The 14697-nt window shown below is 41.5% G+C and overlaps 4 protein-coding genes across 8 annotated transcripts; 2 read left to right on the top strand and 2 right to left on the bottom strand.

Moving 5' to 3' along the window:
- Window positions 1–3041: 3041 nt before the first annotated feature.
- LOC6607556 (peroxisomal membrane protein 11C) lies at window positions 3042–5329 on the bottom strand. 4 transcript variants are annotated; one of them, XM_032721216.1, is made up of 5 exons: window positions 5141–5329; window positions 4066–4225; window positions 3603–3967; window positions 3483–3542; window positions 3042–3423 (listed from the first exon to the last, which is right to left on the bottom strand). In XM_032721216.1, exons 1-5 carry the CDS (start codon window positions 5155–5157, stop codon window positions 3216–3218), a joined length of 810 nt encoding a protein of 269 aa, XP_032577107.1. In that variant the 5' UTR covers window positions 5158–5329; the 3' UTR covers window positions 3042–3215. The 4 variants fall into 4 exon arrangements, with proteins under 4 accessions (XP_032577107.1, XP_002032325.1, XP_032577108.1 ...); XM_002032289.2 differs by lacking the exon at window positions 4066–4225 and having other exon boundaries at window positions 5141–5327; XM_032721217.1 differs by lacking the exons at window positions 4066–4225; window positions 5141–5329 and adding an exon at window positions 4690–5111.
- A 300-nt stretch (window positions 5330–5629) lies between these two features.
- On the top strand, window positions 5630–8394 carry LOC6607555 (transcription initiation factor TFIID subunit 5). The gene is made up of 5 exons (XM_002032288.2): window positions 5630–5888; window positions 5949–7246; window positions 7319–7619; window positions 7675–8021; window positions 8096–8394. The coding sequence occupies exons 1-5, from the start codon at window positions 5730–5732 to the stop codon at window positions 8223–8225; spliced, it is 2235 nt and encodes a 744-aa protein (XP_002032324.1). The 5' UTR covers window positions 5630–5729; the 3' UTR covers window positions 8226–8394.
- Window positions 8395–8713: 319 nt separating this feature from the next.
- Window positions 8714–12252, bottom strand: LOC6607554 (transcription elongation factor B polypeptide 3). The gene is made up of 8 exons (XM_002032287.2): window positions 11867–12252; window positions 10967–11554; window positions 10535–10912; window positions 10262–10479; window positions 10109–10203; window positions 9852–10051; window positions 9500–9791; window positions 8714–9433 (listed from the first exon to the last, which is right to left on the bottom strand). The coding sequence occupies exons 1-8, from the start codon at window positions 11945–11947 to the stop codon at window positions 9354–9356; spliced, it is 1932 nt and encodes a 643-aa protein (XP_002032323.1). The 5' UTR covers window positions 11948–12252; the 3' UTR covers window positions 8714–9353.
- A 137-nt stretch (window positions 12253–12389) lies between these two features.
- LOC6607553 (uncharacterized protein CG4449) lies at window positions 12390–14384 on the top strand. Of its 2 annotated transcripts, none has more exons than XM_032720795.1 (7): window positions 12390–12680; window positions 12748–13217; window positions 13280–13402; window positions 13466–13572; window positions 13628–13806; window positions 13866–14088; window positions 14147–14384. In XM_032720795.1, exons 1-7 carry the CDS (start codon window positions 12623–12625, stop codon window positions 14235–14237), a joined length of 1251 nt encoding a protein of 416 aa, XP_032576686.1. In that variant the 5' UTR covers window positions 12390–12622; the 3' UTR covers window positions 14238–14384. The 2 variants fall into 2 exon arrangements, with proteins under 2 accessions (XP_032576686.1, XP_002032322.1); XM_002032286.2 differs by having other exon boundaries at window positions 12394–12680; window positions 12748–13223.
- The last annotated feature ends 313 nt before the right edge of the window (window positions 14385–14697 follow it).

Below are 14697 nucleotides of genomic sequence, written 5' to 3'. Positions count from 1 at the left end.
AGATCCCAATATGAACCACATATATTTTAAAAACAAGTTATGAATGAGGGGGGTATATCTTAACCTAAGCTACAAAAGCTGTATAGATTATACAGATAAAATGGTGCTTTAGCTGAATTATTAGTAATCTTAAGACTTACCTTGATAGGGAAAACATAAATGCTCCAACTGCAACAGCAAAAGAAGACCTTATTTCACTTCTCACTCATTGGATAGATTCACATTTTTTAGCCTTAATGTTTATTAGGTGGGTGTTGATAAAGCAGTAACATTATTTTATTGATAGAACCAGCAAAACGTTTAAAACCTATTGGAAACAAAGTGTTTTTAGCTCGCAAAAATCATGCTCACACATTTCAAATACATACATACATACACTTAAATACCTACACTAGCACACAAATATACACACACACGCGTACATATTCGTGAACAATTTTAAATAACTATAAAATTTACCATATTTTTATTAAGCAAACAAATGAACAAATGAAGATACGCCCAAACAGGGCGACTTTTAAATGGAACATTTTAAGGCTATTTCGGCAAGAATTAATTGGCGACCCAATCTCGATCGTATGTTACGCAGTTTTACTTTAACGTTTTTAACGCTTTTACAAGCTTAAGAGCCAAAGATAACGTGAATTTTAAATTAACACAGGCATGTGTGAGGCAAACAGTTTTAAACTTTTCCATACTGGCTTTTCGATTTATTTAAAATTACAGTTTTTTTCCTATCGAAATAAAACTAAAACTAAAGAGCAGATTAGGGAGATTAAACAAATGTATCAAAGATTAAATCCAATATGTGAAGAAACACAAGAAAATAAAGTTTAAACGAAATGTAAAGGAACCAAAATCGAACGCTTCCCACGCAAAACCGATAATATTAAATTTTAGCAAAGTAAAAACAAAAATGGAACATTAAGAAAATATGCAAAGCGAACTTAGGTAACAATATATATATATAAAATAATTAACAATCCAAATCCAAATACATATATTTCCAAAAATAAACATATTTTACTGACGCAAGTCATCTGATTATCCATACGCCTACTTTTAAGCCATTCTACACTATATACAGAGTAATTATTTTTAAACTCAGCTAAGGTGCAAATCAATGATGAGAAAGTTCTATCGATGGAATATCTTTACTTACTCCGATATCTTTAGCACGCATTAACTAACCTATTCTGTACTCAAAACTAACTCCATACTACTCGTATTCGAAACCCTATACCAGATATTTTTACTATCGTATTACTGATGTACTGTCAACTGTATTCAAAGACACAAGCGAACATGTGAGACACATTTTGGGGGAACATTAGCAAGAACATTGCAAATTGAATTTTAAACCAACAGTATTTGCCCGGCAAATATGTTAAAATTAAGCGTAAAACTAGCGAGTAAGCAAGAGAATGCAATAAGAACGGTTTTTAAAAAGACTATTATACAACCTATATATATATACATATATATATATACACCAATGAATATTAAATAATAATTCAGAACGGAATACTAAGCTTTTAATGCAATAATCAAATACCACATATACTATATACATACACGTACATATAAATATATATTTTAATAATTACTTGCGGGGCAACCAAATTGAGTTAAGAGCCCCGAATTCGTATACTGTTATAGCAGAGGATGAGAGGAAAGGATATTTAGAAGAATATTTAGTAACGGCCCTCGTCCTTTCGCCCAATATAAGGGGGTTGGCGGGGGTCCGACTAATTGATTTTCCCACCTTATATAGGAATATAAACAAAAATTACTGCAGTGCCATTTTAAATAGCTTCCGATAAGAATAACTATATACATAAATATATAACGCAAGACGTAAATTGGTACATAAAGACCTAATACAGGTGGTTATTTGTTTTTGGAGACACCTACAAAAGTCCCGACTGCTTTTTTATGTGAAAACCGTACACCATATCGAGGGATTACAGCATATACAGTATACCCAACATGGAAGATCGTACAGTTTTACTGTAGAAAAGAGTTGGAACAAACATTTGGTAGCCCATCCTTTAACTTTGGCCACTGTTCATGCAATATAAATACATACAAATATAATTATATACCTATTTATGTACTAAATAATTATTATATATTGTTATGAGCAAGAGTTCAAATTGCATTATGGTTATAAAGAATACAGACAGATACACAACTATAAAAAGCAAATGGAACAAAGTTGAACATATTTTGAGTGCATGAACTCTTTTTGGGAACTTTTTGAGGCTTTTTTTTGTAAGTGAAGCGAACAAACTTCGATCGAATATCCAATGATACTAATAACAATAACAAAAGTATATAAACTCATGTAGCTAGGTATATTATCGAAAATTAATAAATCCCAAAAATATCTATATCAAAATAACAAGAATTTTAATGAACCCCGTTACATAACAGCAAACATAAAGGCTAAAATAAAATGATAAACATTCATTCATACTTCGTACATCTAAAGAGCTTACCAATGGAAGCAGTCAAGCAGAGCAAACTAAAAATGATAATAACTAAAAAAAGTAATTGTTAATATTTATGCGCTTGCGACGACACAAACAAGCAAATAAACTATGTACAATGAAAATATATTTACTAACAAATGTTATTTTTAACCAAAGCCATAGAGGTCAGATCTTGGGCTCCTGCCCGAGCAACTGAACCGGTCCCTCATGTAATCTATAAATCCAAATATTTAAACTGAAACCATGCATAACAAGTATAATATCAGACATATGAGTATTTTAAATATGCCTAAGACACATTGTATACAATGACTGCTAAACCGACAAGACAAATCGTTCTCGTGAACGACAAATAATAAGAATAACTTTGGTAAATGAACCCTCTCGCCAGAGGGCTGACAATATATGTACATTAAGTTAAACATTCTGCTGGCTACGAAGGGAATTAACGAACAATACACAAACTGACATCATATACATGTATGGGAATCTAAAAACACACAATAAAAGAAGTAACAGATAATAAAGGACACACAGACCAAAAACTCCTGTTTTACAATTATTCAGCGCGTGTATTTTGTGCTACTTTAAAGGACTTATCGCTAAACACACTTTCGGGTGCCGTAGAAAAAACTCAACGTACAAAAACGATTACCGACTAGCTTAAAATTCTGTTGAACAAATACGAGTACACGGATTGCAAATACAACGGCGGACCGACTACTTGTTCAGTCTTCTCTTGGCAAAGATCTGGTAGATGCCCAGGCCAGCGGATAAGGTGCCAATAGCACCCACCTGCAGGGTGGACAGCTTGCCGCCCCACAAATATCCCTTCGGCAGCGTGCTGACGGCGTGGACAAAATCGAGTGAGATGCGAACGATGGACACCATCTCCAGGCGGTGCTTGCTCAACGTTTTCACATCCAATCTATGGATTTGGAAGGTTTGTTAGTTTTTATTGAATGTTTTCGGTTGGCGACCACTTACTCGTTTATATTATTCGTTCGGTTCAGCTTTTCCTGATTCAGTGAAAAATTCCGCATTGTCCTAAAAGATACAATTTAAATTGAAAACTCAAAACTGAAGAGTCAAATAATTCTTCTGTACCTCATGAGATTCAGGTACACCGAAAGCACCCAGAATATGGAGTTGACATTGTCCCAGTTATCCGCATTCTTGACATCCACAATCTTGTGCTCGGCCAGCCAGCACACCTTCTCGATGGGATAGTAGAGCAAGTCCACTATGTTGGCCGTCACACCCAGCACTTGCATGACGCGATCGGGCTCATTCTCGCCCAAGCCATACTCCAAAGCATATTGAATCATGGGTATGTCGTCGATGAGTCGCAGGGTGGCTCTCGCACCTGAGATCCTGGAGCTGGCGGTGGCGTATCGCTTGGCTAGATCCGGATTCCGCTTGGCATGGTAGCCAGCCACCAGTTTGGCACTGTAGCACAATGCCTTCATCACCTGAAATAGGTATTTAATTTCATATATGTAATAATTTTTCTGCGTAATTCGTTAAGCCGTGTATTTGCTCTATCACGAGAGTTGGCATCGCTGTTTACCTTTGCCTTCACCTGACCCCAATCGCCAGTCAGCCCTGCAATTTGTGGAATTGCTTGGTTGTCACAAACAGATAAAATACTATCAGCGATAAAAAGAATACAACGAATGCCACAATCATCTAGTTCGATGGCCGCCAGTGGAGTGCTGCTCCTGGTCGTCCTGTCGCCGGAATGGGTTGTGTGTGGTTTCATTATTTACCCATTAATGGTTCAGTTTGCTTGCTTTGTCATCAATGAATTAGTTATGCAATTCGGAGAAATACTAATGTCGCTATACGACTAATTTATGTAAATATCCTATAGTATTGACAAAAGTTCGTGACCACCCCATTCACAGCGAACCATTTACAGCCACATAATATATTAAATTATATTTTCAAATAGTGATCTCAGGTATACAAAATTGTTTGGTTTAATACATAAAACTGAAATATTCACATAACTTTGAAGAATATTTTATCGTTATCAAGGTTAGATTTTTCTATTAGATACCAGAACAAAGATATCCTATACAAGATCCCCTCTTGCCCTGTACTGTAAACACTCCTTGTAAGGGTATATAAACTCTCGGTGGTGGAAATGGGTGGATCGCGTGTCTCCTGATGGGCGCAAGTCCAAACAAACCTTTCGTTCATAACGAATTATCCGCTTTATCTGGCAGCGGCTTAAGGGTTTGCCAGCTATAGTATTGAGCATTATCTTGACTCGATCGCCGCCGAAATGCGACTGATAAGCGGAAAGCGAAACACATAATCCATTGCGAATCAGAAAGAAGTAAGGCAAGGTCCAAACTGCTGTTGGCTTCCTTGTTCGAGACCCCCAGACCACCAATGCCAACATCGATGCAGCAACAACATGGAAACCTGTTGGTTCAGTTTCAATTTCAAGCGAGCCCCTCAATGGACCAGTCCAAAAAGGAAATAGAAACCAGTCAAAATGCCACGATGCATTTTTTAAATTTGCGCATACAAATTGGGAAAAACACTCGTTCGCAAACGTAAACAAACAGGTGTGTTTCCAATTAATTGGAAATTTACTCGGCTGTGCGGGCGGGGTTTCCACTCTTCTATGTTACCTTATCTCGCCCGCCATAGGAATCGATAATATCACAGAACTCGTTCACAAACTTTGTCGTGCTGCCCATAATGGATCGTTTTTTCAAGACCAGGTACTGTTTTATATTAGGTAAAAACTCGAACTGAGATACCGCAGCGAAAACACAAGAAATTGTCGAGCGCGGTCGGGAATCCAACAATACAAACAGCTGACTTTCTTCAGTGATGACAATAGCCAAATGAACTAGCTAATACTTCTGTGTTAAAGAATAAAGCTAAAAATAAAAAACATAATTGATATATATAAAATATAATATAAATATATATAATATAAATATATATATATAATATATATAAACTGAAAATTAATATATTTCAATATCAATGCTTTTATCAAACTGATAGCTAAAAGAGAAGCCAGACAGTCATCACTGACGAAAACAATTTTGAAAGAACAGCTGTTGCAGCCGCTTAAAATCGATGAATGCACATCGATAGGACAACCCATCTCCACTGTCAGCACTATAATCGAACGCATATCGGACGCACTGCAGGACGGGATCAGGATACGGATACAAAGACAGGTTTCAGCGAGGCTAACACGCAACGATGAGTCTGCCCAGCGCCAGCAACCACGCACATGCTGCATCGCCCGTCTACAGCAACAGCAATAACAACAAGTCGAGTGCGAGCAGCAAAAAGACCTCCTCCAAAAACGATTTACTACGCTGCGCCGTGGGACTCCTGCTGAAGCAGAAAAACTATGTGGTAAGTGAAAGATATCCAACTATAAAATTCGTCAGAGTGTTCAAATATTAACACCCGTAGAGCAACGAACGATTTCGGCGGTCGGATTTTCTGTTGCTGCAAAACAAACAGCAGTTTGCTGTCAACAAAATGCTGGACACGGATCTGCACGGTGGCAATAGCTTCACCTTTTCAAATGTCCAGGTTATCACCAACAACCAACACACCGTGGACCAGCAGTTTGGACGGTTTTCGCAGTTCGTGGAAGCACAGGCCGAACCGCTGCGTCTGGAGATGAAGCGGTTTTATGGACCCATGCTGTGCCACTTCTATCTGGATCTGCTCAAGGCTCGCGAACCGCGTGGCGCTGTGGAGCTGTTGCGTAAATATGCTCACTTGGTAGCCCCCGTGGATATGTACGATGCCCCACCACCCACCAAGATCAACGGCTGTTCAACTACGGCCAATGAGTCGACTTTTAACATACGCTTCGCCAAGGAAGCTCAGGACACTGGGGACACGGAACTGGACTACTTTATGCGCCTGGTGCAGATCCTGAGTGGCTACACACGGCTCGAGGCAGCAGAGTCGGATGACACAGTGGCCCATTTTCGATCTTCAAAGTACGAACTGCATACTACAGCCCTAGTTGTTGATAGGATATGCGCTTATCTCCAACGACGGGGCCACGTTTTAATTATGAACCTACTCTACACATGGCTGCATGTCCATATAGTGGAGAATGAGCAGCGTGCCTTTAGTGAGGATCACCTGCTTGGCTTGACGGATGACATGGAAGGTGAGGATGCAGAGGACGATGTTGTTCCCAAACCAGCAGTAACCCTTAATACCCGCGGAGACATAAGACCAAGCAAATCACTCACTGAAAAGTCGAACCGAAAACGACCCGCCGAGGAGCCAAACATTAAGCTAGAAACAGAAATCAAACAGGAGGTAGATCCGGATGAATCTGCAGAGCTTAGCAAATTACAACTGAATATAGACGCCAGCTTGGACACCCTTAAATCGGCCTCTGAACAGATACTCAAGTCTCAGGTGGAGTTGCCGCGATTTCTCAGAATCAGCGAACGTTCTCGGGGCCTCACCTCCGCCCATCTGGATCCCAGTGAGTGCCACATGTTAGCCGGGTTCGACAATTCTGCCGTACAGCTGTGGCAGTTAAACCAGAGCAACTACCGCGGCAAGAGCTTCTACAGACGCTATCCGCAAGTGCGGTGTCCCTGGGAGCTGAACAATTGCGCGAATCAAGAGGAGGAGGAGGCGGATGAGGACAGCAGCGATGAGGATGTCAAGTGCTCTGAGGAGCAGAGACGGGAACGCAACAGGGCCCGACATTGCAAGTATGCTGATAACTCCTAGTAAGTTCATCTTCCAAGTTTAGTATTGGTTTTATTTTTCAATTTTTAATCAACTAAAGTTATTTTTATTAGCAACGAATACGGCGGATTTCAGCTGCGTGGTCACACAAAAGGAGTCACCGATGTGCGCTTCTCCGCCCACTACCCTCTCATGTATAGTGTGTCCAAAGACGCAACCATGCGGTGCTGGCGTGCACACAACCTGCACTGCGCCGCCATATACAGAAGTCACAACTATCCAATTTGGTGCTTGGACGAAAGTCCAGTGGGTCAATACGTGGTAACGGGCTCCAAGGATTTGAGTGCGCGCCTCTGGTCGCTAGAGAAGGAACATGCGCTCATAATTTATGCCGGGCATACACAGGATGTTGAGGTTGGTTTAACCAAAAATGTCTTAGCACTTAACGTTATATATATTTTTTTGACAGTGCGTTGCGTTCCATCCGAATGGCAACTACATAGCCACAGGATCGGCAGATCACTCCGTTCGCCTGTGGTGTGCAACCAGCGGAAAACTGATGCGTGTCTTTGCCGACTGCCGCCAGGCGGTGACCCAGCTGGCCTTTAGCCCAGATGGAAAGATGTTGGCTGCCGCCGGAGAGGAAACAAAGGTGCGGATATTCGACTTGGCTGCCGGAGCACAGCTGGCTGAGCTCAAGGATCACTCGGCGAGCATTAGTTCACTTTCCTGGAGCACGCACAGCAGGCACCTGGCCACAGCGTGCAACGATGGTACACTGCGATTGTGGGACATCAAGAAACTATCGCCCATGAGGTTAGTTATATTTGTGGAATAAAAACGGAGCAATTTGTTAATATTAATGATGATTTATTTTGGTTGCTCCACAGCGACAACAGTAGTGCTGGAAGCTCATCATCGGCTACATCGAATCGTGTGCTTACTCTCAATAGTTCCTGCCAGCGCTTGGTCGATGTTTTTTACGGGACCAGCAAGACGCTCTACTGCATCGGCACTTGAAGAAAACGGTTGAAGGTCCAGCCCGAATTTTGACTTTCTAGTGACGACTTATGTTTGAAAATAATTTATTTGTAATAAGTTGTATAATATTATTGTTACTATCGTGTGAAACAATTCTTTATATAAATAATTCTCCCGATTAAACAATCCGTGGTGTCGTTAAGCAAGATTGATCTTTGAAAGCTTCGTGTTTCTTTTTCTGTTAGCTTTCTTGTGAAATAAAACGAGTTGGTTACAGTGTAATGCCTTTACCTGCATCGGCTACAGCTAAAAATGTTTTTCAAAACGAAGTGGCATGGCATAAGTAATGAGTGACCAATTTCCATAAAAGTTAAAAAATGTGTAAATATTAAAAATAAGACGAGCATTACAGTCCAGAGTAATCGAATTTCAATTATGTATTGTACCAGTTGAAGTGATTTTTTTTTAATATAATAACGTTTTACCCAAAACCTAAAAATGTGCATAACTAAATAAATCTAAAGGTATCAAAAAAATATATAATTTTTTAATTGAATTTAATTAGCGATGCATTGAGAGACATTTTACTGTTCTTCAATAATTTAGGTAGTTTTATATTGGTTTAGGATTGTGTAAATACATTTATATACAATTATTTAGCTTGGAACCTCTATGATTTTGGACATACACACAGCCCTTTTGAACAAAGAACATTGAACTTATTTTTAAAATAGTGTTGGAGTGATCAGCCTTCTGATCGTAAGTTACATGCAATGAATCAATTCAACCACTATAATCAAATATCTTAACTTATGTAAATGAGCTTGTCTACGACCCAGCGGGATGCAACAAACGCTTTATCCGATTGGCTTAAAAATAATGACTTATACAGCGTAATGAAAGAGGGCAGAATATGAATAAATAAATAGCATGCATATCGTACGCATGTCGACAGCAGCAGTCTGATTCCACAGCGCACTGGGAAGCAGAAGGTCTAGTATCACATGGTCACTTTATGCAGACCTGAAAGTCCTTGCCAATAAAGTTGGGAGGTAATCCCACCGTGAATGCCTAATCGATCGTGGTTGCTGCTACTGCTGCTGCTTAAGTTGTTGCTGAAGAAGTTGAAGTTGAGTATAAGATTGTAGCTATAATGAGTAAGCTCATCTATCGTTTAAGACGTCCGCGCATAAACTGCAAGGTCTTCGCCATTAGAGGTGCCTTCTTGGATCGCGCTGGTCCAGCCCCTTTTCAATAAAAATGAAAATAAATAAATAAATATCATTCTCAACCACTATCATTACAATACTTACCCACTTGGGCCGTGTCCCTGGCAGCGGCCAACACACGTAGTCGGGCATCTCCCACCTTGGCTGCATTTGGCGTTACGCTGGACAAGGCGGCCACTCGGGCGGCTGGAGTGGCAATGAGCTTGCCCTTGGTGCCATATTGCTCTTGCTTGCGCTGCACACTGCGCGGCGGCTTCACCATTGAGTCCACAAAGGCCAATTGCGTCTTGCGTACAGGCGCCTCGCTTATCTTTTGCGATGCCTTGATGCTCTCGGCCAGAATGCTAAGTTTGCGATCCTTTTCCTCTTGGCAGCGCTAGAACGAAATTTTTATGTCAGCTTAGTTTGTGCATTGGCTTAAGGTCTGCGTCCCTACCAAAAACATTTCGCGCCACGTTTCCATCTCTTCACGCCGTTGACTGCGACAGTGACGTTGGACATGTTGTTGCCATAGGACATCACTGTCATCCATCAAATAAGGATTGTACTCCTCAAAGTTAAGCAGCTGCTGGGGGGTAGCGCGCTCCAAAACGGGACGTAGGACCTCAAACGGAACGCCACCCGTGTACTCCAGTGCTGAAAAAGAATTAAGATGGTTATTTACATTCGATATGACCATTAGTAAGATCTTACCATCAATGTTCTTTTGCAGCACGCGGATGCAGAGATCAAAAAGGGAAGGGACCTGCAGGATCTGACCAGTTCTCACACCCGAATAGATCTTGGTACTACAAAGTATAGAAAGTTGTTATACTTTGTGCATAGCATTATAATATCCTAGCTCACCGCATAGTTTTGGAGGAGATGCCCTGCGCTAAAGCTTCTGACTCATTAAAGTATCGTGATGCTTGCGCCTTTTGTGTGCCACCCTGGTTAAAGACAACGTCCATAACTGTCTGATTTAATGGCAAGGGCTTGTAGTTATTGGATATGGTGGGAAGTTCTAGTGCAATGTTTGGATCCAAGGGCTCCAGCTTAGCTGTGGATGCCAATAGTTCGGGTTTCTAAAGGATAATCATATGTTACCACAACTTGTAAAAATGAATAAACACTAATTACTTTGGAGGTCGATCGACTGCTGGTCGAGAGGGCCTCTTTGGACGACCCAGAAGTCGTAGGTGTTGATAGAGCTGACGAGGAAGCGGCTGCAGTTGGCTTGGCGACAATCTTGCTCTTGCTGTTGCTGCTGCTCTTCTTGCTACTTATGGGTATGTTTAGCAGACCAAGAACATCGTCAAAATTTGCGCCCATGCTGGAGTCAAAACCATCAGCGGAATCTTCCTCAGATTTCGACTTAACTTTTGGTATCTTTGCCCTTTGGGACTCCTCCTCGTGGCGTGGGGGACTATGGGAGCGCTTTGATGACTTGGAGGACGATGATTTGTGTTTGCTTGACTTGTCTTTGACTTCCTTTAAATCGCTGTGCAAAGTCTTGTCCTGAAAAAGAACGCATAAAGACATCAACCAGTTTTGACCAAGAGGAAAGCTTACCTTTTCGTGCTTGCTTTTGGTGTGTTCGCTCTTGTGGCTCTCGGATTTGCTGCTCTTGTGACTGCTACTGGATTTGCTGGAATCCTTTGGCTTGTGCTCGCCATTTGACTTCCTTTCTCTGTGCTCCTTAGTTTCCTTCTGGCCCTCCCGATCTTTATCCCTATCCTTGGACTTGTCGTGACGAGTGCTCTTGTGCTTCTTATCCGAGTCAGACCTACTCTTGGAGTGAGATCGGCTGCTGCTGCTACGCTCATGCTTGGAGCTCTTGGCATGCTTTGACTTGTGCTTGCTGGTGTTCAAGTCCTCGCCGCTTGATGAGTTGCCGCCCTTGTTCTCCTGGTCGGGATCCTCGTCGCTGGACTTGGTCTTGACCGAGTCATCTTCGTTGTGTCTGGCTGTGGGCGTAGATGCGATCGAAGGGTCCTCCTTCGCCACCATAGCCTTCCACTTGGTTACCAGCGTCTTGGCCGCCACGCCAACTTCCCCGCTGATCTTGCGCAGGGCATTCACCGTCTTGCCAATTCCAGTTTCCTGCAGGTGCTCGAATTTGATCGGCAGGTTGAACAGCTTGGTGATGCAGTGCAGCAGCTGCTCGGCGGGAGTTCAGGTAGCGAAAGAGGTGATTAAGAAAGATTAGCAAAAGACCGTGTGAGTGAAAGGTCAGCAGAAAAGAAGAGCGACTTGAAGTCGAGAAAAATAACCTTGGCGGACGTGCATATGTATGCGAATTTCACAAGGTTAAGCAAGGGAAATTCAGCCAGGTCAGGTACATAGGGGTGATTACATGGTTAATGAGGGAAATGAGGAAAATGGAAAATGAGGGACTTGAATGAAAAGAAGGCAGTAAGCAGCGGATGAAAAGGGATGCGATGGCGGTGCGAGGTGACGGTAATAGCTCACCCGTTGTTCGTCCTCGCCGTGCTTCTCAATGCTGCGCTGGTAGTGGCGCACCACGTCCAGCAGATTGCTGGTGGAGGCCATCGCGTCGTCCCAAAGTATTCCACGCGAAATGAAATGAAAAAAATGGCACGCAGGCAGACTTTGTCGTCTCTTCCCGTTTTCTTTTTCACTTTCAGTTTACTTATTTTTTTTTAGGGAATCCAGGTAAACACACGCACGCAAGGGCACACACACGCACAGGCACAAGTGCACACACACACGCGCGGAGAAGCCTCTGGTCGTGAGGCTTTAAGTTCTTTTCAACAGCATTACGGGCCTTTATAATAATACATTCGATTTTTGCTTTTGCCAGGCCAGCAGCGTTGGAAACTAAATGAGATTTGCTTTTGACGGCGTGGCGTTTGTCAACACTGGCCAAACAGCTGTCGGCCAGAGTTGTTCTACGTCACAGTAGGCTTTTACCAAAGACACTAGAATAACATTAATAATAATTCAACCGTGATAATACAAATAATTATCATTTCCAAATCATCTATACAAACTTTAAATAAAATCAAAAAACTTGTTAATTACGTTTGACCACCAGCAAATACTTTGATCGTGGTCTCGGTCGTGTGGCTACCCTGGCCACAATAGTTATCGGATATCGATTTTACTTGCGACCGCTGTTTCTTAAGGCGTCTGTTTGGTCTTGGGTATGTGATTATTGTTTGGCGCCGTTATTTGTTTATTGCTGACTATTATTGATTGCCCACGATGTCCGACGACGACTGCGATATATTCAGTGCTGCTCGCAAGCGGATACCCGAAATAGGTTTGCTTTAAACTGAAGAAATCCAAGACTTTCCTCATACCTTTCCTTCTGCCGTTTCCTTTGTCAGCTTTGCCCAAGGAATCTTACAATCTTGGCAATGATTCCTTCTCCAAGGAGGTGGACTACGATTTCATTGAAGACCTCCCCAAGAAATCAACTAAAACTGGCAAACGAAAGAACCCTGCAGCGACGCGGGAAAATCCACCGAAAAGTCAGGAGGATGCTTCGCCCCCAAAACAGGCTGGGGAGACAGAAAAGGATGCAAGGAAAGAGCGCTCCCTATCACCGGTATCCCTGTTGATACTGGAGATGGAAAAGAAAAATGGCGAGCCCTCGGATGACGTTGGTCCCGTGGCCAGACGCACACGGTCATCGTTAAATAAGACAGGAATTGCGCCACCACCACCACCACCTGTTTCAGCGACTGTGGAGGTGCCCACACAGGTGAAACCTAAGAAGCGCGGCAAAAAAAAGAGAACATCGAAGACAACCACAACCAACAACTCTGTTTCGGTGGAGGCCTCATTGCCAAGCATTGTGGGTGTAAGTTTAATATATCGAATAGAGAATAGTATTTTCTAATCTCTTCATATTCTTAGCACTTATATCAGAACAAGCACCACACTAGCAGACGCCAGACAGTGGCCGAAGTTGCAGCCCGTTCCAAAGTGGTGGACAGTATTGATCTGGTATCTGCGGTGGCTCCCCGAGTGGAGGGCTTTGTAAGTCCCTAGAAAGGAGTTGTACTATTTAATAAGGCTAATATTATACTTATTTCTTCATAGTTTAATCTAGACTCTGAAGACGAGGGTGAAGAAGAGGCTCCTCCTGTCGTAGAGGAAGAAAATATTTTTGATAACGATAATCCCACAATAGAAGTAGCTTTGTCGTGGTAAGTTATAATATATTTGTCTTTTTTTCGTGATTAATATAAAATTTTCATGCAGGCTTGGCGACATCCAGATTTATAAATTGCGGCAGCACCAAAAGTTTAAGCATCTGTTCAAGGAGTTAGCATCACGCAATGGGTTAGATGAGAATGATATAACGGTGGATATGTACTATAACTTCGTTGGACCGGAGGATACGCCGCACAGCATTGGTCTCAAATCATTTCATACGCTCAGTAGGTGTACTCTATTTAGAAATATATTTTTATTTGCAAATTACACACCCATTCAACAGCTGGCCATCTAACAAAGAGCCAGAATAATAACCACGTGGCTGCCAAGAATGACTACAATCCAGAAGCTCTTTGTCGGAAACCTAAGAAGTTTCAAGTTAAAGTCCAGGCGTATAAATGGAAGCATCCTTTGGTGATACCCATGAAGAAAACTGATAATTTTAAAATCATATTTATTAAGTGTGCTGAAGAGTTGAACTGTGATCCCCGATCCATTAAATTGTTGTAAGTACTAAAAGCTGGAAAAAGTAGAGACAATCCACTGAATTTGAGTTGCTTTCAGTTTTGACGGTGACGTGCTAGATCCGAATGATACGCCCAATAACCAGGATATGGAGGGCAACGAAGTTATAGATCTTAAAATAAAGGCTTAAATTTTAAGCAAATTTATCTATTAAGCCAAAAATATTTGAAAAAAAATTATATTAATGTTTTGTTTACGATTAGTTAATTGCTGTGCAAGATTTATTTTATTATCGAATGTTTCTATGTATGATTGAAGGTTTAAAATTTTCTTTGTACTTTTATTTGTTTTATTTGGGATGATTTTTTGAATATATTATTTGTTTTGCTACATTGCAGTCACAAAATTCCATTGCATTGCATTCAAGAACAACACAAGCGTATTCGCACTTCGACTAGAATTTAGCAATTTGTCACCAAGTGGAGCAGCGGGCAACTTCCAAAAACCCTCAAGCATTCATTATACACCCCTAATATTTTGTTTATCTAGCATATAGCGCACTCACACAGAGCTGGAAACAGATCCCAAATGGTTGTTTATATTGACAGGAGGATAGCGGATGCTGCTGAGGGGGATGGTTTGGGGTGGGT

Source organism: Drosophila sechellia, chromosome 3R (genome assembly GCF_004382195.2).
Source record: "Drosophila sechellia strain sech25 chromosome 3R, ASM438219v1, whole genome shotgun sequence".
NCBI classification, from domain to species: Eukaryota; Metazoa; Arthropoda; class Insecta; order Diptera; family Drosophilidae; genus Drosophila; species Drosophila sechellia.
This window is presented reverse-complemented; position numbering and strand designations above follow the sequence as displayed.